The sequence below is a fragment of the Electrophorus electricus genome, chromosome 10 (assembly GCF_013358815.1).
Source record: "Electrophorus electricus isolate fEleEle1 chromosome 10, fEleEle1.pri, whole genome shotgun sequence".
NCBI classification, from domain to species: Eukaryota; Metazoa; Chordata; class Actinopteri; order Gymnotiformes; family Gymnotidae; genus Electrophorus; species Electrophorus electricus.
The window spans coordinates 20,073,428-20,097,808 of NC_049544.1; the positions used below are offsets into that span (position 1 = coordinate 20,073,428).

The following is a 24,381-nucleotide window of genomic DNA, read 5'->3' on the forward strand; positions in this document are numbered from 1 at the left end:
ACACAAATGTAAAACTAAACCCTCATCTTCCCACACCTCAAGGTTCCATGACAAATCCACACTCAAAACCATGTAATATTACATCTACACCAAGCCAATCTCTCCATGCAAAACCATGTACTCTTATAGCTAAGCCAAACCTTTTACTCAAAACCATGTAATTTTACATCTAAACCAGACTGCCTTCAGATAACACATAAAAACCATCAAATCAAATACAGATACATTTAAAAATAGTCATTATACACTGGTCAGATCAATTCAAAACTCTACTGTAAAATCCTATTAGAATAAAGAATAATAGCACTTATGGTTTCCCCCAGAACATCTTTACATGATAAACACGATATAAAGATACAACACGTACACATTCTCAAAAATTGTATTTCCTCACTTTATTTCCTCATTAATATGCTGAAACGTAATGAAAAAGTAAATGTACTGAAAAATATGCAACTGATACAGAACATAGAATACAGTAAAATATAAATCAATGGCAACAAAAGAAAGAGAAAGAAAATCACATTTATTCTGCCTCAGCATGCTTTCTCTGGTCAGGCCAGAGATTTTCAGCAATATCACAGGCAACATTAGCACCAGCCAGGCACTGGGGGGAAACCCCTTATGTGCCTCATCTACCCTTGATAAGCCTCAACTGAGATATCTAACCAAGGCCCCTCCATGGCCTAGAGAAGGTGAAGACGGAAGATGGGGGTCTCGGCAATAGACCTTCCACCACCAGGCTGAAGGGGTTTAGGATATTATGCAGGTAGAAAGTCACTGCAGAGTCTTGGGGTGTTCATGAACCATGAACCAGAGCAGCCTGGTGGAAACTGACATCGTCCTGGATGCCACCGTATAGTCTATACTACAGTACATAGCTATACTTAAATACTTGATGAAAAACCACACTTCCACATGTTTCAGTCACTGGTCTTAGACACAGTCATAGTCTTGTGAAATGAACACAATAAGCCTGTTTCATCCTGAATCTGTTCCGTTGAAGAATCTCGAGCAATTGCTGGGATTGATGACTGTAACAGTGTCTTTGAATGTTGCCTGATCTTCAGTAACTCTCCTTTGTTTCTCATGCATGGGAATGATATTGTTGGCTATATTGATGATTTCTTGACTTGCTTTTAGAAAATGGATGTATTCTGCTTCCAATAGGTGGTATACTCTCAGTTCTACAAAAATAGAAGTAACACCAAATTAACTGTATGTAATGTGCATTTCAGACAGCACACAGCACTGTACAGCAAACAGCAAAAGTACATATGTGCTATAACAGTACAGAGTACAATTACTGTATGTAAATTCAATGGACAACAAAATTTAAACTTTTTTATTTTTTAAGTTAGGGCCCTAAACTAAAACAGGTGGACTTTATAATACTTTTTACACTGAATTCAAATCTGTTTTTAAAATCTTTCTATCATGTATGGTTTTAAGTGAGAGGGCAATTAAATTTTAATTATTACATTAATTATATATTACTTATTTATAAATAAGGCTGATATTACACTTAAAACATGTATAGACATACTTCTTAAATGTACAGTGTAAGATTTTTTTGCCTATACTTGGCCTCAGAAATACCCCTCATCAATGTCCAGCAGTAGTCTGCCAACATAGAACAGATCCACTTTCTTTGGTAGTGCTTTTCCGTACTATATACGACATATACTGGAACAAAAAAAAACCTTGGTCACAGAAATTCTGAAATCATAATCATGTCTGGGTTATAGAGTCTACTGTGCAGTGGCTCAGGTTTGGCTGCATTCTGCCCAGATTCCATCACTAACATCTCATGGACCAAGGCGTGGTCAACTAGGCCTGTACGAATCTCATCAGAAACGATCTCTGACCTTTCTTCTCCTCTTCTTCCTGTTCCTAGTCCCCCTGTTCTTCTGGACCCTCTTCCTCTACCTTCAGGTCTTTGTGGATCCATTGTGTGTTAATTGGGTCTGAGCTGTGATGCTGTCATGACTTGAGTTACTGATATTGAATGCCAGTGCTTTCTTAATGAGGACATTTTGCAGTCAGTGATATAGGAAAGGATTTGTGTGTAGAGTTTATCACAAAAAGTTGTGAAAACAAGGGAATAGTGTCCAGAGTTATGGGAAATGGGTCAGTCTTTGGTTGATGGTGTCATGGTTTGGGATGTTGAGGTAATAGGCCCAGTTTGTAGTCTGAATGAGATTGAAAAAAGCTGTAATAGCTTAAGTGATTCCACGTTTCATTGTTTGGATCCGTGCATGGATATGACGGTTCTCTGTCTCCTGTCTCTTTTCCCACCTCTGCAGGTATCCTTCTTCCTGTTCATCGTCTTTGTGGTCTACACCATGCTCCCGTTCTCCATGTGGGAGGCAGTCGTGGCCAGCGCGCTCACCTGCTCTTCACACACCGTGGTACTGAGTGCATGTCTGGCATCCCAGAGCGAGCGTGCTGAGCAGCTAGTGTGGCAGGTCAGTGTGTGCGTGTATATGCATGTGTGCGTGCTTGTGTGTGTAACCAAGTGTGTGAGTATGTGTGTGCGTGTGTGTTTGAGAGGGTGTGTGAGAGTACGAGAGAGTGAAAGTGGTAGATTTATAGGCATCGTGGATGTGAGGGGTTTTCATGTACTGATTAATGCGTTCTAGAACAGGTTGGAGCCTAACTGGGATGAATGCTAACGTTGTTTGCTTCAGTTACCTTGTAGTATTAGTGAATCATACTTATTTGAGGGTATATATTTCTATTTTCTATATTTATCTGTAACCAGTCGATGATTTGATACTGATAAATGCTAGTCAGTTTACTTACTGTTTTAAACCTCATCTCCTGTTCACATCCAGTTCCTGTAGGATCTGTCAACTGATGCAATTCAGCCATATAAAACAAATCAATACAGTTCCAAACAATTCACAAGAATGGCCTGCACCTCAGAAACATGTGCTTGGCCCATTACCTTGTAACATTTGTGTGAGCGTTCTGCAGAACGAATCTGCATTTTCACACTGCATAAAATAATCCATTTCTTACCTCAGTTAGCAAAACACACATTTGTAGTAAATTATCAAAGCACCTAAGGTCACAGCTCCTTAGTAATATCACCAGAATCCATGCCTTAAGCTGGTCCCTCCACTTTAGTGTCATTCAAACACTACCTGGCATGCAGCAGTAAAGGTGTTTTAACCTTAAATTAGATAAACATAAAGCCACTTTCAGTTTGCCTTCACATCTGGTAGGAAAGCAGTCTTCCGCATATTCGCTGGCAGTTTCTCCCTCCCTCACGCTTTCGACACACTGTTTGTTTGTGTCTCGCTTCCTCTCTTCCTGCCTCTTTTTCTGTTCTGATCTGTGTCTGCAGGACAACCGCAGTCCAGACAGATGCGGTGCTTTAGGCACAGAGGACAGGGCTTGCAAACTGCAGGCAACCAGCAGGCAACCAACTGACTGGAGAAGATAACAAGATTATCACACACACACACACACACACACACACACACACACACATTAGAGATATTCAAAATTTGAGTAAAGTACAGTTTCCAGAGATTTTTTTGCTTGTGGCTTTTCTTTGACTCCACAATGTTTTGAAGGCTAGCTAAATCTACGCCTAGAGCTGAAATCATTTTATCCTATCCACAGTGCTGAGTGCAATGCGCCCCAAAATAAGGAGAAACATTGAGAAACACAGTTTCCCTACTGAAGATAAAGGCAATATTGCCACACATCAAAACCTAATGAATATGAGAAATGAAAGTCACTAGACTAGTAATAACCATAGTAATAACTGTCTGGCAGGGATAAGTAGGATAGAGTTACTCGCTATAGCTGCTGTAAGCTCCTCATTCACACAAACACACACACACACACACACCACTGAAGCCTTTTCTGCAGAATGCAGATGCTCGCTGCAGGTATAAATAACCTGATCTGAAAACACACCGATGCACACAGGGCCTGTGATAATGTCAAACTCCAGTACATGTCCGTACACCATCGTGTCTCTACATCACTTTGGAGAATTAAGACTCCAGACTGTCAGGACTACCACTTTGTGTTTACATTAGAAAGTCCCTCCTTCCCCGGGTGTTGTGCATCACACCAGCCCAATGGGGGCTCATTACATGACAGAGGCAGCCACTTAGTGTTGTCACCAGTACTCGGCGGAGCGCCTTAAAAGGCTGCTTGATTGGTAGGTGGATGTGACGGAGGCTTTCATGGGCATTTCCAGACTGGTGTCTGGTTTCTCTGATCCATCCCGCCACCCTTAGCATTCATTCTGGGGCATATTTGAACTCACTGAACCACTCATTACAGTCCATGGACATGCAGATGCAAAAGTAACATTTGACTTGTTCAAGCTGAATATTTCGGGATTGTAACTAGAGTTATTGAACTGGATCCACAAAACAGCAGTACTCCATGCAATGAGCCAGCTGGTTTATTCACTAGAATTCTGTTTCATTTGCTTTCCACTTACCAAAGAAGTCTGATCAACCAATTTGAAATTCCACAGCGAAATTCTACAATGCACAATGCATAATGTTCTTCACAGACAAATATTTTACACAGCTCAGCTTTCTCCACCGGTTACGGGGTGGAGGTGTAATGGCCCGAGTGCCGCAGGGCAAGGAGCAGGATGTTCAGTCTCCCTCGACAGTAAACACTAACACTAATGAGCAACGGTGCATGTACGTTTAGGTTTAACGACTGACAACACAGCGCACACCAACTTCTGTTTAAATACACACAGACAATATACACTAAAGCATCTGCAGGTGTGCGCAGACACCAAAGGTGTGACTACAAAGGAAACTATTACAGTGAATTCCACTGCACGTGGTGGGCCGAACCACGTGAGCAGTGGAAAGAGGAGCAGCCCGTGACAGGAGAGAGTGGCTACAGCACTGTAGGTGGGGTTACTGCTGTGGTTTGTGCTACCTGAGATGCGCTACCTCCGAGCTTGCCAGTCCTGTTCTCAGGGGCCTTCATCCAGGCCAAGTCTTTGCTCTGTCCCAGGTCCCAACACACCTCTGCAGGTCATGGTTACTGGTTCAGACCTACAAGGAGCCAGAACAGAACACAAACCTTCACTTGTCGCACGGAAAGCAAAACATAGCATCCATTCTGGCCAAGTTTCATTTGCTCATTTCAGCGGTCCAGGGTTGAAAAAAGCAACTTTCTCAAACAGTGGGTAAAGGCATCATGCAACAGGAATTCCTCAATGCTGGGTAGCATGCAAACATTGCATGGTCACTCATAAGAGCTTTAGTTTTGTCTCTAAATGTCAATACAGCCATTATTTTTTCATGTAAAAAAAAATACAATCATTTTGGCCTTCATAGTATGCACTACAGCCATTCCTTAAACAAAGAAGGCTGGCTTACAAGGCACTCGCACTATTGACTGTGAGCTAACAGATTCCTGGCTCTGCAGGTTGTAAGGGGAGGAGGCTCCATGCACCAGGGGCTCTGCAGCCTGTCGCCTCGGCGTGCCAGCCTCACGCCTGCTCCTCCAATCAGACACGGGCCTCCACGCACAGCTCTGCTCTCCCACTCCATGCGGGTGCCCGCTAGCATGCAAGCGTTCCAACGGGATGGGCTGCTAGCCTCGTTTCCCAAATCCTTGGAAAGCTCGTTTTCCCACTTCCTGGGGCAGATCCAGAGTGGAGTTCAGCCGCCATTAACCAGTAGAGACTGTCAAACATTCAAGGTACTAGCCGGATAAATCAGATGTTCTAGTCTGAGGCAAACCAGCATCAGCACTGAAACTGCTGGTGTAGCTTTGACATGCCGCTCTTCCTCTCTGTCTAGCCAAAGAGAAGGAAACACCAGCCTTTTGTTACGTTCATCTATGCTGTTATGATTCAAATTCAGAACTCTCTTCTCCTCTTTCTTTCTATTCCCCCCTTCGTTTTAGCACTGGGGATTGGCACTGTAACGCCAGCCCTGTATGTACCGTGTCGCTGTAGTTGGAAACGGCTCATGTCGCAGATGTGATCGGGGCAATAACGTACAACACCTCTTGCAGAACAGATTGAATCACATGGAGGTGTCAGTGGCTGAGCAGTGGGATTAGATTTCATTAGAGCTGAACATTTGCCCGTCTGGGGTGTTGGCAAGTGGCATTGCGTGTACTTGAAATGGGTTACGGTGGCATGTCCCCAGGTTCAGGGAGGGCATTGTGTGCCACTGCTTTACAGTTGTATTCTCCAACTCTTTATCCAAATTTTCAAATAAAATATATTTTATTGGATACAATAAATACATACAATACAATATATATATCTGATAATATATGCTGTGTGTATATATATATATATACACATACATACATTCAGCAAACTTGTCACATTCTGTGTTGAGTTCCGATTGTTCTATTTATATAATGCCCTCATTATACACATATAATCTTTGAAAAGCTTTATAAAGCGCCTTGGAATTCCTGGAAATATGTAGTCAACCTTATAGGCATGACTATGTTTAATTTAGATCATAGAATCATAGAAATTCATAGATGTCACAGAATATCATCTAGTAGAATAACATCAAGTAGTTTATCATTGGTGCTGTTGACATGTCAATAGATGCCAGTGCCAAAAATGTGAAAATTGCAAATGAAATGACATTAAAATTAGTGAATATTTCTAGCACATTGTTACATACATTGTGATATCTTTATGGAGTTAGTGGAAGTCCATTTTGCATGGCTGAACACCAAGACCTGACAATAACCCCTGATCGTCTTTCATCAGATAATTTAATTCAGATCCCCAGAGGAGGCCTGAAAATGCATTTTTCAGTTATGCGAATGTGATTAGCTGCAATTTTTGATATCAGCATTTGACAAAATTGTAGAGATGGCATAGGCCTTGAAAGTTTTTCCATTCAAGGATGGACCAGATATCATTGTTCATTCAAGCTGTATTTGGCATATGGCCTTTAGGTTGTTTCGATCTCACTTGTGATTGCTGCTCGTTTATTCATTTATACATGCATTCTTTCCTCCTTGGCTTTCAGGTCCTCCCGCAGTATCATCATGCAGGATGCCTGCAGCACTTGCTGTACCAGGGAAGGTTTCAGGCAGATTTTTACGGGACCTGGAACATTGAAATTTGTTTATTGCTTAGCTTTCATTTAATGTTATCTCAGAAACATTAGCATGGATTTGGTCTGGAAGCTGGTTGTGTGCCCTGCTTAGTGGAACAAATTCATTAATTTAATTAACCACTTCATGTGGTTGAAATTTGGATTTATTTAAAGCAAAACGCTCAGTCAAGCCTACTGCATCTGGTTTTATTTGGTTTGTGTGGGTGCTGCTCATTGAAAATCCTCTTAAAAGTGCCAATGCCTTTGAGCTCCAAAAACCTGTTCTGGGCATTCACTTCCCTATTAGTTTTACAGTGAGTATTCTGCAAATGAAAACTGCTTTTCACTTGACTCCAGTCGCTGTCACATTCAAAGAAACAGAGCTGTGTAAACTTTTTTTTTTGCGAAACCAGTCTAACATTTTGCTTTGATCTGCATGAATGTGCAGTTTGCAGGATCTGCTAAAAAGACAGGCATCCTATTTCTGAGTTTGGGACAGGCTAGATATTTCTGGAAGATATTTCTGCTTATTTCTTACTGGGATGATATGTTTTCCAGGCTGGGCTGACTGTACCCATGATGCACGGCAAGGGAGATCGCATCCTGAGTGCTCAAGCCGAACCTCTCGTTTTGTCTTGCTGTGTTTTTTTAAACTCCCATGTTTTTTGTCCGGAAACGATGGTGGTGAATCGATGACTCCACTCCTGCAGCTAAGGTTGATGATAAAATACAGTCCCAAAAGCTAAAAGACCATGGTCATGGCTACCAATGGCTCGGGGGTGACACCTTCAACCACACCCCGGCTTGGCAAGCGCGACCCCATTTTATTGTCACACACCTGGCATTGTAACCAAAAGGCTCAACACCACTCTGATTCAACACCACCCTGTGTAACTGGATTAAAAGCATAGGAGCATCTTGTACCCCTGTATAGGCTTTTGGGCAAAGTTTCATCCAGGTGATAGTCAAACTGGTCAGCTCCTCGATCCGGCATTGTAAATATGACTTATTAGACGATTAGATCTCTTACCATCCATGACCTTTTGTCAAGCAATCCTAAAAGAATTTGCCTGTGCTCATTATAACATGTTCTTCTCAGTGATGTTTCAAAACCAAAGGGTCACTGTGTTGCACATAGCCTTTCCCCACATTAAATAGCAAATATTTAAATAAAAATTAAATAGAATTTTATGTTAAAAACACCAAAGCCACTCGAGTCAGTCCTCTTTACTCTTTGAGTCCTGCCACATCTAATTTCATAAAACGTGAGCCGTCAGCCTGAGTACTGCTTGGTAGAATTCGCTGCGTTATACACCACAGCTTTCAGCGCAGAATTCATTATTTAGGGTTGAAGTCACTTGTTTGAGATAATCCCCTTATGTGGGAGCTACTGACAGATGTCCCCTGCCTAGCACTCTAAACAGTGAAGGGGTTTTTACGGGCGATTTTGGAGGTGTGATTTAAATTTTTGATGAATAACAGCCTGTGAGTGCTCTCCTGATTAAAAGAGTGAATAAAATGTTCTCCTGTAGGACGAGCATAGAGCACATGGTGTGTCAGCGCCTGATTCTGCATATTAATATCTGCATTTCATAGGGGCACACACACACGCACATGCTATTACGGACGAGCACACACACATACAGGCACACGCGTGTGTGTTCGTATATGTATTACCATCACGTATTACCATCACACACACACACACACACACACACACCTACACCCATTTGCACACTTGCACACACACACATTCAAAATTATCTTTCCTTGTATAATTAAGGATTTCTGCTATGCCATACATCTATACAGCTGTACATCTATACATGCTATACATGCCAGTCCACCCATAATAACTAAAAATAAATATTTTCATACATTTTAGTAAATATTTGTAAAGGCATTTTCCTATAAAGGAAACTAACTGTGCTTCTTTCTGTTCACTGCATTATGACCAGTTGCTACAGTAATTCAGTCTCTTGCAAAATACTACTTGTTACTTAGTAGGTGTTGAAGTATGCATTAAACCCCTCATTAGCATGACAGAGCTTTATGCAATGGAACCTGCGCTGACACACTTTTATATCACACTAGCCGTTCGATTTTGCCCAGGTAATTCGTTTAAGCTCTGTTAACCTTCAGCCCTCGTTCTCTCTGACCTCGATGAGCTTACTACCCCATAAATCCTGAGGTTTGACCTCAGGTGGATTCATCGCATGCGATTACAGGGTACTGTTGGCCCAGGCTCGAATCTTGTTTTTGGGATCACAATGAAGTACCTGAGTGCTCATTGATCATTGAAGATCATTACCATGACATCTCACTCCCGCCTGCCACAGCAGTGGAGCGTGCCGAGGTTTACTGATGAGGACTGGTTTGACATACAGCTGTTGTCTTTCTGTTTCTCTTGAGTTCTTACTCTCAAAGCTTAAAGGCAAACATTATTTAAAGGCTGGGGTAGACTGTCGGCTTTAGTAACCGATACTCTATTAGCAAGAGGCAAGTTTATTTGCCAAACTGGTTGAATAAAGTGCATGGCACTAAAATAATAATGTCCCTAGACAAACAAATAGTCAAATGATCATTTCTGCACTAGAATTTGGTTACACCCCCGGCCTCCTTGATAACAATGCCAGTTTTGTCAGGTAAGGATTCCACAACACAAACACTCTAAAATAGCAACAGAACTTGGTACTGTAACACTGGCAGGCAGGCGCGAAACAAGGCAAAGAGACGGACGCAAGTGCAGAGGGATTTACTGAAAATAAAAAGAGCACAAACAAAAACCAAGGCATACAAAATTAAAAATGGGATTATATAGAATACAGTACAGGAAACACAAACCCAGGAAAAGGCAAGCACTAAACAGACCAAAGTGAGGCGTAATTTAGTGAACAAAACAAACATGGACGAGCACAATAACTGACAAGCAGGGTAACCAATCACAGAGCATAAATACACTAACTGATAAGTTCTAACAAGACACAGCAGAAACCAATAAGGGGCAGGGTACTAAACAAGGAGTGGTGGCAAAGTGGAACCAACATACAACCAAGATCAGAAACCAAAACAAATGACATGTGTAGGCATCGCCATGGGAACCATAACGCTGGGAGGAGGAAACCGTGGCAGGTACACAATTTGGCTAGAGTCTGTGGGTGTCTTTTGATATTTCACAATCTATTCTAAATAATCCCACAAGTTTCCATGGTTCCAGGGATTTTCTATCTGACTCCCTATTGGGCAGTGGTGTGCTCAAGCACCAAAGGAAAAATGTGCTCCTACAGAACTGCTCTATAGTCACACTGATATAAAGTAAGGGACACATAAACCAAGCCAAACCATTGGTTTTGAGAAATAAGGCTCTGATTGGCTGAAGCAACAGTTTCTTTTTTCCTCAAATGATCTTACTAATTTTGAGTAGGATGCTGCCTTGGACCTGAAAAAAGTCAGTTAAACCAGCAATAGGTACCATCACACATTCAAATAAGCACATTAATGGTTACCATCACACATTCAAGCAGGCCTCTTTACCATCAATACGCATTACCATCAATACGCAACACCTAAAAAACAATAATAAAGAATACACTGGCAATAGCAAAGCATGATGCAGATAACAAATGAATTGTTTCAGTTAAAAAATGGCTTTCAGTAAAAAAAAAAAAAAAAAAAAAAAAGTATTTGGAAAAACACTGTTTCTTCACAAATCGAATAATATCAATAAATTACCATGCCACTGGCTTCATACAACTAACTGAAGTTAGTCAGGGATAATGGTGAACTTTTGAGAAACCAAATTTAATGGTAGGTGTCTTTAATAAACTGTTGTGGAGTTTTAATAATGTATTCTACTGTAATTTTCTACAGTCTGAGGTTCTAATGGATTGCCTGTAGTTATTTTTGATGCAAGGGATGATTGTAGTCTGTTGGAAACTGGGGACTGTGTGGAGGCTTGTTGAATAGACTACAGGCTGTTCCAAAGTCCCTGAATTGTGGTTAGGGACCTGGGAAACTGCAGCCATGATGGAGCTCTTAAAAAACAACAACACCACCAACAAAATAAATTAGACAAAAGTTTGTTTCACTTTTTAAAAATACTTATACTCAAATTTCTATAAATAAAATGTAAAAAGAATTATGTAACTTATTAACAACTCCCTAGATGATTGAGGGTACAGCTACATTTGAAGCGCTTGAATTGTTTATTTCTTCCTTCTCCAAGCTCCACCCAAAATCATTATTTCGGAAATCTTTCATTTTGATGGTCCGAAGGTGTTCTCAAAAACAATCAGCAAGCTTTCTCTTCATTTCTCCAATATAACACTGATTACATCTCTTGCAAGAAATACGATAGGCAACTCCTGCAGTAATGCAAATTCCTCTGTAGAATGATAAGTAAGCACCAAAGGTATTATTGTTGTCAGCAGATTGTTTATAGGTCAGACCTTTAGAAGTTTAGAATCCCTTCTCGAGCACTTTGTTTTCACAGCTGATGAAGGACCTCTGTCCGAAATGTGCTGTTTCTCTGGAAACCTTGTGTACTTTACTACAATTTTGAATAGATAAAAATTCCCCAGTTCCCCTCCTCCAGGCAACCTTTGTCCTTCAAGCTCGGGTCCTCTACCAGAGGCCTGGGAGCTTGAGGGTCCTGTGTAGTATCTTTCTGGACGGAGATCTTGGATATTTTTCCTGGGATCTGATGGAGCCATTCTCCAAGTTTGAGAGATATCAATATCTGTGAGAGGTTATATACAGAGGATACATAACTATGGATATATAAGGTTTCTGGAGAAACAGGATGTTTTGAACAGAGGTCCTTCATCAGCTGTACCTGTCAAGCTATACTAATATCAGCTTCTTTTACTTGCTACAGTTTCAGACATTCACTTTTTTGCACAGCTATATATGCATCAGTACTCGCTCATGAAATGGGTCATGTGACCTTTCCTTCTTTTGACCTTCAAACATTGACATCATCCCCCAAAAAGTTGCTTGATTGGCTCCAGACTGTGTCATCATAGTTCACATTTCCATCAGAGTTAAATATAACTTCTTATAAATCAAGCTAGTCCGTGCTTTAGTGCTGTACAATCGGATTACTGCACATGCCCTCTAATCTGTTTAATCTGGTCAAATTATTATGGTAAATAATAAGAGGATAGCGAGTTGGACTACTGTGATTATGGTGCATCAGGAATCCCTCCCAAGATTTGCTAATCCATTTTGAACCATGCAGGGCACAAAGATGAGATTTAAATGATCCTGAAATTTATGAAGTAGCAACTCAGTAGCTAATGAGCCATTCATTAAGTTAATGCATCTTATTTGTTTCTTGATATTCGCCACTGTCTTAGACACTTTTGGTTTGGACTGGTTTGGCCTTCCCTGGTGTTTCACCTTGGACTGGTTGTTTGTGTTCCCTCCTATCTGCTCGTCTGCTTACCAACCTTTTCCTAGCTATGCACTACAACTTTGGATATACCCCTTTATAATAAAACCAGAATTCCACCCTGCGAGCATCTGAATGTTACGTGCCACCTTAACTGAATCTGATAGGGTTAGGTGGTAGATGACAGCATGCCATCTATAAACTGGGAGTTGTATAAAACCATGGAGCACTGCAGACGTTTGGCACCACTGAACCATTTGCCACGCCTGGACAGGCCCTGTAAGAAGGGCAGGGTGTGCCTGAGAAGGGATTTGCCTTGAGTTGGTTCCAAAACTAACTTGCATGGCATCACCCTTATTTCCATATTTTCTATTCTGACCATCGCAGAAGCTGGGCCATAATTTAATGAACCCTCTGGAGAGTGGCAAGGCTTAATCGTATTACCTCGGCCATGAAGAACTCGGCTCAGAAACAGCGGTTGCTTCAGCAACCGTGGAATATATTAAAAGAATGCTGGCGAGCGTTTCTTTATCCCACTTCCTCTAAGAGGATCACACAGGTATCATCTCTGCCAGTGGGCTTCCTGGTGGATTTATGAAGAATTGCTTCTTTCTCCTCTGCTGATTAATTTTTGCTTTATGCTCCATATGCAGATCTCAAGGTGGGCTCAGGTAACCCCTTGACTCTTATCACTTCTGAGTTCTCAGAGTTCGTGGTTTTGTCTTCTGCAGATTGTAAAGAAAGAGGATGAACGCCATGTTTGCCTGAGGTTCATGGCTGTGACTTTAGAGACATTGGGCTTGTGGTAATGGCAGTGTGAAAAAGCATGAGGTTTTTCTTCTGATCTTACGAATGCAAACCAAATTGTGCTAAATTGAACACTGTCAGCTCTGGCAGGCAGGTTCTGTTTACAAAGTAATCACTGTGCTATATGTGCCTATTTTATGTCTCTGGGTATTTTATGTCTTTTAGCTGTGCACAGCTTACTTGGACAATGCTCCTTTGCAAATTAAAACATTGATTTAGAAGAATAGTAATGATACCTAGTGGTGCATGTACTATTTGTTTTTGGTGTCAGCAGTTAATGATGTTAAATTTGTGAATATAGAGCTTATTTATCTTAGTGATTAATTTTGTCAAATTTTCTCTACACAGCTGATTGACTCAAAGGTTCTACATACAAAACTTTGAATATATGGCTTCTAGAAACCTCAGCTCAAGTTAAATAGAGCAACTCTGACAAGGTTAAGATCCTTCAACAAACCTCAGGGGCTTTCAGATGCAGCTAGGCATGGGGGGGGGGGGGGGGGGGGGGGCATTTGTGATTCCGGTGCGTGCGAAGTTGAGGCACCGTTGGCTGGGAGACGGCGGGACCGTGCGGGTGGCAGAGAGCTCCTCGGATGCCAGACTTCTTGAAAGTTCTGTCGATAGGCCTCCCAGCAATGTGAGTCAGAGTGGAACAGCTCCACTGCCTCGCTTGCTTCCAGTGACTCGTTGTGAGTCATTGGACCCTGGCAGCAGACATGGCAGCTCCGTTTGTTCAGTTGCCTACGTAAAGGTCACAGGTGCTTTCAAATGTGTTTGTTATCATGCGCTTTTGGTTGCTAATGTTTTAGACAGTATGTGGACTTTGCTGCAGGCGCCGAGCCGTAACATCCTGCAGAGGGGAGCGAAAGCGTTGCTTTGTCTTTCCTTTCTGCAGAACTGTCAGCTAAGTGCTTAGTATGACACAAGCACCACTGACTTCTGCGGAACCTGTTGTTTCACACACTGTCACAAGAATTTAAAAAACGGACCAAGTTCTTAGACTAGACTAGTCATCGCATCAAGGCCTAAAGGGATGGAAACAGGGGCTGTCCGACGCATGTTATGATAAGACCTAGGAAAGGGTGGCAGACATTCAGACACATTTCTGTCCTGCAACAATCATGTTCTCTGCTAAATTAAGAAATTAAGAAAACCTCAATCAATTATGTAATTCAAAGTTTAAATAATGCCTCTCCAAACTGGACTCTGATATCTGATCTCTGAAATAAATCCATGTCTTCAACTAGCCCTAAGACACATCATAATAAAAGCGCATAGAAAAAACATGAAATGTACTGAACGTCTTGCAGTGTCCCTGAAATATGCTCAGAGCACAAGCCAGTTCTTCCTAACTTGGGCAGTAAAACGTTCAGGTGACTTCTCTAACTGTCTCTTCTCTTAAAAAACATGAATAGAAAGCTCTGCCCCACTCAGAATGTATAAACAAGGCTTTTAAAACTACTTCTATCTGCCTGAACTCATTGAAATGTTGGTGTTTAAAGGTTGTATAGCAGAGGGAACATTTAATGAATTCTTTATTTATGAGGTCATAAGAAAATATCTTTGTCTTTCTAAAACCTATAAGTTTCATTCTGTGTGTAATAGTGCGCTGTTATGGCTGGGGAGAAGCCAGAAGGGAAACCCTGGCAATCACAGCAGATCACTCTCACCGTGAATCCACCGGTGGACGTATCTAATTGTTTTATTAATTACCACCTCCCCTCCAAACTGGGGGACTGCTTTATTAGTCTTAATGTTTTTAAATTAAAATTAGGGATTTTCTTTTTTGTTCATATTTATTTTTCATATATTTTTATGATGATTATGGTGATGTTATTACTTGCTTATTACCTCCATATTCCCTGCTCTTTCTGCCATGTCAGTATCCTCATATACTCTCTTCCTGTGTCTCTTTACTCTGATATATGAAGGCTAACAGAGGTCTGTACATTAGGAGGAGACTGTTGTACTGGCATTAAGTGAGCTTCACTATCAATATTTGCTCCTTTTCTCACACACCTGATCTCCCTGACCTGTATCCTCTCTCTCTAATCTCAACGAACCAGAGTGGACATGAAAGCGTTATTAGTAAAGCTGGTATTTCTTGCCATGATGCTTGGGAAATTATCAACTCTCTTCTATAATTGTATCATCTGACTAAAATTAATTTTCTCACAACTGACTTTCTTAGGTTTTCCAAAAAAAACAGCTGAATGAAAGTTGACAAAAGCTGACTACTAAAAAAAGTGCTTTTACTTTAATCAAACAAACACTAATGCAATTTATCATAAGCAAGTACAGCTACACAGGATACTATACGAAAATGCATTAAAACAAAACTGTTACTCTCTACATGTTCACATGCATCACTACAATAACATTTTACTGAGACTTCACGTTAGATTTCTAACAAATATAACGAAACTTGAAAACATTAACGTTATTTAAATATACCCGAGACCATTGTAGAGCGTTGCGTGGATGTATTGACGTTAACGTTACCTTTTCCTTCAAGTCAGAGACGTTAGTTAGTCAGCAGTGCAACTACGGTGGTAGCAACAGTGTTGGGATTACTGAACAGAATATGGGATTAGTGACAGATCCTAACATTGCGCAAAGCTAGTTAGTAGGATAGTTTTACGGGAGTAGGGAGTCCTTTGGCGACTGCAGCCTTGGACGTCCTGTGGTCAGAAATAGTCGTCCTCGGAGAGACTCCGGGCTGTAGATGGCAGAGTGTTGGAAACGTTATTTTTGGGACATGAGCACTGGCCCGTGAATAAGCGCTGGGGGAGTTGTTTTGACTTGAAAACTGAGCTCTTGAACGGCTTTTCCATATGGATTAATGCCACAGAGCGAAGTTCAAATTGTAGCACAGATCCTTACTTGTTTCCCGTTATTTTTCCTACACTTGATATGAAAAAAAAATAAAGATTCATCAGCGTTATGACAGATAAATTGATGAATGAAACTGATTAATAAGAGGACTGAAAACTGCTGGTGATAAAGAAATGATAAATGGTGCAGTGAGATCTAGATGGACTAGAGCATGCCCAGTTGCAATTGGCACAAACAAGACAGTTTACACCTATCTTACTTTACTGAGAAAGATCCACGGATGAACACTTAAAGTAATGGAAATGATTATGACCGTGTGTTATATCAGAAAGGACAAACCGCATGTCTACTGCTTGTGGATTTATAATGGTGGTTCCTTATGTAGATCCTGTTTTTGTGTGTTTTTTCTGTTTGGTTTTTTTTTTCAGATTCTGGCCAATATCATTATTTTCATATGTGGGAACATGGCGGGAGCGTACCACAAACACCTGATGGAAGTGGCCCTGAAGCAGACGTACCAAGACACGTGTAACTGCATCAAGTCCCCCATTAAGCTGGAGTTCGAGAAGCGGCAGCAGGTGGGGTCCGTTCGCCCCTCCCCTAACCACGCCCCTCACTCTGTAAAGTGAGGTGTTCAGTGAGGTTCAGGCTAACCCCGCCCCTCACTCTTTATAGCGAGGTGTTCAGTGAGGTTCAGGCTAACCCCGCCCCTCACTCTTTATAGCGAGGTGTTCAGCGAGGTTCAGGCTAACCCCGCCCCTCACTCTTTATAGCGAGGTGTTCAGCGAGGTTCAGGCTAACCCTGCCCCTCACTTTTTAACGCGATGTGTTCAGCGAGGTTCATGCTAACCCCGCCCCTCACTCTTTAAAGCGAGGTGTTCAGCGAGGTTCAGGCTAACCCCGCCCCTCACTCTTTATAGCGAGGTGTTCAGCGAGGTTCAGGCTAACCCTGCCCCTCACTTTTTAAAGCGAGGTATTCAGTGAGGCAGAGTGTTCATTAGACATAAAGAATAAAGAAATTGGATGTGGAAAAAAAAATATTAAAGGAGAAAACTTGAAGGATAATAACAGTAGGTGAGAATGAAAAAAAATGTAAATGAATGAACCACCACCCCCCCCCCCCCCCATTTTTGTTTTTCATTTTGGCCAATATTAATTCAAACAATATTAATTCTGTTCCAACTATCGAGCTTGACCGAGCCAATATTGAAGGTCAGTGTGCAGTTATGGATAGGTGGATTGAGTTGAAACACCTACACTGTATTCTTCCCACCAGCTAAGCAGCCTAAGTTTTTTTTATGTAACGTCACAATGTTTACCAGAACCTAGAGGTTTCGGGCTACTTGCACAGTGTCTTTGTTTAAATGCTGCATATTAATTTACCTCCCTTTTCACAACTCTGCTGCAGAATATTTTTAGGACAGATGACTTCACAACAGTTTAGTGGAAGGATTTCCTTGCATGCTTTCCTCTTACATTACTAGAGTGGAGAGTAATTGGAGATTAGCGTGGGGATCTTGGCGGTAGTTTAGTGTTTTCTTGCACAATATCACAGCAGTTATTCCATGTTTTCAAATTCAGTGTCCTTAAAGGTAAAATTAATGCCCCATTTGAGTTATGGAAGAGCCATTGATCAAGGCAGACTAACAACAGTACTGAAGGGATCGAGGCTGAGGCTTTTGTAGCAGTAGAGGTCAAAGGTCCCTGCAGAATTGCACAATGGAAGAAGATGATCTGAGCATGTGCAGTCCTCTGTGGCACAGTTACTAAATCATTAAGTCATTAAATCAGATTCCAACAGTGGCTTTAAAACACTGGCGAACTGAGTGCCAGCTGAATTTTTCTGGCCTAACGTTTAATTTCTTTCACCTGCCAGAACTTGCACTTTGTAGTTCAGTGAAGGGAAGAAAATAAACCCTGCTTTCTTGGCATTGGGTGTCCACAAGCCTTTGGATTCCCCTCAGAGTACATGGGTACAGATGTGGGTGTGCGTAGGGCCGTACTGTGTTTTAGGCATTTTGGAATCGTCCCCTAGAGTGGACATGACCCAGATGTAACTGTTCTAGGGCAATCATCCTGGGAGCCTTCCTTTGCAAATGCTTGGCGCCGCAACGTAGCTTACCAGTCTCTAGGGCCAGCAACCGGCCAATCAGCTGCCTCCTGCCTGACCATCCTCGGTAAGAGGTCGCACTGTGCTCTCGCACCTCCTAGCAACCACCTAGAAATGAATTTTTAGTGAAGTCAGGGTTTCTGCATATGAATCTCATTTCAGCACCAAAAACGTAAGCAGCAGAGCAACCAGATGATCCATCGCCTACCACCCCACACCCCCCTGGATCTCCTTGATGGTCCATTTGTAAACCTTTAATGAGCAGCATTACAATCTGCTAGGTCATAGATATTGTTCACAGATATTTATTGTTCAGTTGACCCTTTATTGTACTAAATACAGTTAAAATGGATTTCGAATTTGAAATAAATTTCACATGCTAATTGTTGCTAAACATAGGAAATGTACCTCAGCTAGTGAGCAGTTAACCTTTGAGTCACACTTAGCAATGAAGCTAGCCATCACAGTTGTAGTCAAGTGGGTCCAGCCGGACAGTGTAATATTAGATTAGACTCATTCATGCTTTATTATTAGAGGGGCCAAGTCTGAAACAAAAGCAGGTAACCTCAGATTCATCTCTAAAATCCAGTGTAACCCAATTATACATAATGATGGATTCCAGTAATCACCCAGAGCATGAAAATGAATCAGACTTAATGTGCCGGGTTTAAGAAACAGAGAGGATATCACATTTGCCATACCTTTTATACACCCTCTGTCATAACCTCTTTCAGAACACCACACGAAGGCACACCACACCATCTCAAGGCTTATCCCGTTGCATTCCCTGTATTTTAACACGGCATTATGGAAGAGCTTCCGTCTTCAACCCAACTTTCATCTTCTGTCCACTAATTGCTAGTAGATACACTGTTCATTGGCCATACAGACCTGTGCCATATATATATATATATATATATATATATATATATATATATATATATATATATATATATATATATATATATAATTTTCAGCATGGTTCCAATTTAAATGCTTTAAATGTAAATTTTGACCTGAACAAAACATACGGGGTAAGTGCTGCTGTAAGCAGCAGACAGAAGACATATTGAATCACTTCTGAATGAGTGGTGTGAACTTGTTAATATATTTCATTTTTTTCAGTGGGTGTAATTTAATTAGGGTGTAATTTAGTTCCAGCGGGAGGCATCTCTGAGAATGTGTCTCCGGTCTTGTCTCTCTCTCTCTCTCTCTCTCTCTCTCTCTCTCTCTCTGTGTGTGTGTGTGTGTGTGTGTGTGTGTGTGTGTGTGTGTGTGTGTAGGAGCGTCTGCTGCTGTCCCTGCTACCAGCCCACATTGCCCGTGTCATGAAGGCAGAGATTATTCAGAGACTTCAGGGCCCCAACTTTGGCCAGGTGGAGAACACCAACAACTTCCACAATTTATATGTGCAGAGGCACACCAACGTCAGGTGCTCCTCTCCTCTCCTTCTCTCTCACACATGCAAACACACACATGCACGCACGCACACATACACACACACACACACACACACACACACACACACACACACACACACACACACACACACACACACGCACACGCATTCACCTGTGCTTTCACACACTGCTCCGAAGCAGCACTGAATATTTCAGTCCCCATTTCCACATTGAATGTTAATGAGACCGGAGAAGAACCCTGAAGCTGAAGGTAAGACTCTGCACTGAACACTTTTCCGGAAGCCAATGCAGACCCGCCGCGTCTTCTAAACGTCCTAAAGCAAAGTCCAAATTCCTACGCCTTCTTCCTATGACAGTCCTAATTAGAGTGCTACGGCCTGAATACGAGAAGGTGAGAGAAAACGCTGAAAGCCCTGTTTTTGTTTGAGCTCAGATTTCTGCTGGAGACACTTTTGGTGGCATGGTAAACGTCCTGCTGAGTTAGCATGACCTTAGCACACACTTAGCGTAAGTAGCAACGCCCGAGTTGGGTGCTAGCCTTCGTAAGGTGGGGACCTGTGCCAGCAAAATCCCACCAGGTCATATTGCATGAACTGCAGTTAAGGACTCTAATGGGTGTGACATTTTAGAGCAGCCCCACGCTAACACCTTAGATAGGACTCTTTTTTTTTCCCTGGGAAAGTGGAAATGAGTATAGCACTTCTGTACTTGATGGACTACAATTTTTGATTTGTTATTTGTATGCATGCCTTTTTGCTGGTCTTATTTCAGAAGTAGAATCCAACATTCAATTTGGACTCAATCAGTGATCTGCACTGCTACTCTGATCTTTGATGTACAGTTTGATGCATGCAGTTCCTTTTCTAAGAGATAATTACCTGTTTCTTTTTCAGCATTTTGTATGCTGATATTGTCGGCTTCACTCGCTTGGCCAGCGATTGCTCTCCAGGGGAGCTGGTCCACATGTTGAACGAGCTGTTCGGCAAATTCGATCAGATTGCCAAGGTAACCCACCAGCAGCAGCGATAATCTTATCACCGTAGAATGAGCCATACCGTATCACTCAGTGTCAGACCCAGAGAGCTTACACAAATGTCCACTCCAGAAACCTTTTGCAGAATGAGTCATGCATGCCATGTGGTACCTGAACCGTTCCTGCTGAAAGACCATGTTGAGATCTGATGCCAGGTGTCCTGTTTCATTAGGAAAACGAATGTATGAGAATTAAAATTCTCGGCGACTGTTATTACTGCGTGTCCGGGCTCCCCGAGTCATTGCCAAACCATGCAAAAAAACTGCGTAAAAATGGGTCTGGAGATGTGCGAAGCCATCAAGTAAGTCCATTCTGCAGTGTTAGTGTGAGTGTGTCTTGTCTGGGTGTGTGTGTGTGTGTTAGTGGGATAGTGTCAGAGGTAGTGTCTTAGTATCAGGGTGGTAGTGTCAGGTTAGTGTGTTAGTGTTAGTGTTTTAGTGTAAGTGTGAGTGTGTCAGTGTTAATGTGTGTGAGTGCACCTCATGAGAAATAACAAGTGTAAAGTCCAGGCACAAAGATCAGCTTTAATTGCTTTGCTACACACATTTGGTTCTGAAAAAAAAAGAAAAAATCCAAAAACCGAAATTAACTTCAAAAGGTCACAAATGCATACAGAGGCCAGTTTTGCATATGATTTCATAAGCACTGAAATACATTGCATGTATATATTCTTGCATCAGATGCTTTTATAATGACTGTGTTTTTGTTTTTTTGTTTTTGTCCTGTAGGAAAGTGCGGGACGCCACTTGCGTGGACATTAACATGCGCGTCGGGGTCCACTCTGGAAACGTTCTCTGTGGTGTCATTGGCCTCCAGAAATGGCAATATGATGTCTGGTCACATGATGTGACACTAGCAAATCACATGGAGGCTGGAGGTGTGCCGGGGTATGACTGCTTTTTCTTGCATTCTTTTTTCCCCTTTATGTACAGTCGGGAAAGCTTAACTCCACCCATTAATAATATTTGATTCAAAGTTTTTTCTTTGTCCTGTTCATGAACAGACGTGTTCACATTACTTCTGTGACTCTGGAGCACCTGAATGGGGCTTATAAAGTAGAGGACGGCTACGGTCAGGAACGTGACCCCTATTTGAAAGAGCACGGGGTCCTTACCTACCTAGTGATCAACCCAAAGGTAAGGAAGATGTTTAAACCACTTTTCTTTCCCTTTTAGAAAAAGTCAGGGAAATCTAACCTGCAGTGCACCTAAGCTAATTCATGAGCATTTGACTCTAGTTGCCAAGTGGGACCAAAGCAGAAGTGAAGTCTTTATTGACAATCATACACTTTGTTCTTTTCTGAAATGAACATCAGTAAACAATAAACAATCAGTTCACATTAGTGGATTTGGCATATGTCACCTTTTTTTGTTTTGTTTTTAATTCCCTGGCCTGTCGTTACTCTGCATGGACAGGTGGAGAGGAGGAGTCCCCAGCACCACTACCGCCCACGCCACGCCCTGGACGGGGCCAAGATGAGAGCGTCTGTCAGGATGACGCGGTACCTGGAGTCCTGGGGGGCCGCCAAGCCATTCGCCAACCTGCACCACCGGGACAGCATGACTAACGAGAACGGGAAGATCAACACCGCAGTGAGTCCCGTGCCTGTGGCAGTCTGTCACCTTTCAGGATGCGCGACACTAAACCACTTAACCAATTAACCAATTAACCAGCTAAGCCTCTGGGTGCTGATCAGATCTGAATCAATTATTTATTTTAGTTGGTAAGCGCTGATAGGTAAACTGTGGGTAAATGGATGTCTTAAGTCATATTTATTTACTCACGGTTCGGTTTAGTTGCAATTACATATTGAAGGGTTGCCTGCCTCTGAAATCCATTTTCACAGGACGTGCCGTTGGGTCAGTATCACTTTCAGAGACGCTCAGAAAGGTACATCGTGTTCCTTTCAAACACTTTTCAGTTATTCTCGTTTAGGCTCCATTAAATGTCACCATGCTTAATGCATGAAAAAAAAGTAATCTCCTACCTACTTTGCATTTGATTCACAGAACAAAATCTCAGAAGAAGCGTTTTGAGGAAGAGCTAAATGAAAGGATGATCCGAACGTTTGATGGCATCAATTCTCAAAAGTACGGCCGTGTCCCCATGGCAGTTCTGACGATTCCGTGTTGAACGTGTGGACTGTCATCCCCCGAATGCCATCTCCTCAGACGCGATAACGCTTCCTTTGCTCTGTCTTTCAGACAGTGGCTCAAATCTGAGGACATTCAGAGAATATCCCTGTTTTTCCACAATAAAGCATTAGAGAAGGAGGTAAGCCAGGTTTAAAATAACAGGTTTGTTATTTTTTTGTCAAAAAGTCACCTCGTGTAAAAATGTTTATACAAATGACATGCTATGGTAATACTTGAATATCAGAGTTTGAAATATATAATATTATATACTGTATACTGTGTTCTCTTTTCCTAGTACCGAGCAACAACCTTACCTGCTTTCAAGTACTACATTACCTGTGCCTGTTTAATCTTTGTCTGCATTTTCGTGGTGCAAATTCTAGTCCTGCCAAAGTGAGTTTACTCTCATACTCAGAACAGTGCATGGGGAAAAAAAATCTTACAAAAATGAGAGGCTGAAAGCATGAAAGGCAGCAAGTCATTTTGGGCTTATTACTCCTGAATGGCACACGTCAATACTATATCATATAATGTGGCATGCAGTGCCATTATCTCCCAAGTTCAGGGTTTAATGCTTTTACCTCGGTAATTAGTGTTTTCCGTTACATGAACAGTCTTCAATAATGCTACCTTCTTGTAAGCTTCTCAGGCATCCACAACTACTAACTGGAGTTCAAGTCCGAACAAATTGCTCATGCTTACTGAGCACTCTCTCTGCGCTGCGTGTTGTAGGACTGCTGTCCTGGGCATCTCGTACGGACTGGCCTTCCTCGTACTCTCCATCATCCTCCTCATATGCTTCGTCGGCCATTTCTTGGTGAGTGGTACACTTTATAGGTTACGATCAACAGAGGGTCCCTTGAAATTATTGTTTTTATTCTTCTTCTAGAGACTAGAGACATGAAATTTGTTCAGTAGGTAGTAGTGCCTCCCACTGCTCAGGTGCGAAGGGTAAGGCCAATCAGCCTGAAGGGGATGATGCACATTACTTTTGTCCAGTGTCTTTCCCTCAGTGAAGTCATAGACTCAGAGTTTGGCTTAATCCCAGCCTGGGATGGATCTTTATTTGCTTTATTTGCTCAAGTAGAGCGCTAAAGTGGTGATTCTTGTAAAAAAATGTTATTAATTCTAAAACGTCTTCAAATGGATGAACGTATTTACAAACAACTGTCCTGTTTTTATGCAAATCAGTGAAGCTTAAAATATTTTGCTAATATAAGTAATTTCTTAAATCTTACTGCTTTGTTTCTGTATCTTATTGATTAAAACATTAACTTTTCAAACTAGTCCAGTGACTTGCACAATACACACAAATTTGCTATCAGTCTGGTTACAAGACACTGAAACTTAGTAAACAAAAACATTGACATTTGTACCTGGTATGGCTTCCACGTGTGTCAATCAATGCTTCTAAAATGTGCAAATTAAATACAAGACTTGTTTGAGTAATTCTCATCAAACAATGTAGTAAGATTCATTAGGAAATTATTAAAAATATGTTTAACTTTTAAATGTACTAGGGCTTTTAAATGGCTGCCACTTATTAGTCTCCAAGAGCAGTCCTTTAAG

The 24,381-nt window shown here is 41.6% G+C and overlaps 1 protein-coding gene and 1 long non-coding RNA gene across 4 annotated transcripts in view; one reads left to right on the forward strand and one right to left on the reverse strand.

Moving 5' to 3' along the window:
- Nucleotides 1–24,381, forward strand: part of adcy2a (adenylate cyclase 2a) — a 61,817-nt gene that overhangs the window by 29,035 nt on the left and 8,401 nt on the right. Inside the window, 14 exon segments of the mRNA XM_035530838.1 lie at nucleotides 2,307–2,468; nucleotides 16,542–16,691; nucleotides 19,507–19,655; nucleotides 20,538–20,649; nucleotides 20,850–20,933; nucleotides 20,935–20,978; nucleotides 21,406–21,564; nucleotides 21,681–21,813; nucleotides 22,093–22,269; nucleotides 22,524–22,567; nucleotides 22,687–22,767; nucleotides 22,882–22,951; nucleotides 23,108–23,205; nucleotides 23,545–23,629. Of these exon segments, the coding sequence (XP_035386731.1) occupies nucleotides 2,307–2,468; nucleotides 16,542–16,691; nucleotides 19,507–19,655; nucleotides 20,538–20,649; nucleotides 20,850–20,933; nucleotides 20,935–20,978; nucleotides 21,406–21,564; nucleotides 21,681–21,813; nucleotides 22,093–22,269; nucleotides 22,524–22,567; nucleotides 22,687–22,767; nucleotides 22,882–22,951; nucleotides 23,108–23,205; nucleotides 23,545–23,629 (1,548 nt within the window).
- LOC113578464 lies at nucleotides 376–20,609 on the reverse strand. Of its 3 annotated transcripts, XR_003410750.2 has the most exons (5): nucleotides 20,523–20,609; nucleotides 18,236–18,331; nucleotides 4,933–5,051; nucleotides 2,806–3,438; nucleotides 376–1,187 (listed from the first exon to the last, which is right to left on the reverse strand). It is a non-coding gene; the product is annotated as an uncharacterized LOC113578464 (long non-coding RNA). The 3 variants fall into 3 exon arrangements; XR_003410751.2 differs by lacking the exons at nucleotides 18,236–18,331; nucleotides 20,523–20,609 and adding an exon at nucleotides 15,781–15,846; XR_003410752.2 differs by lacking the exons at nucleotides 18,236–18,331; nucleotides 20,523–20,609 and adding an exon at nucleotides 6,953–7,082.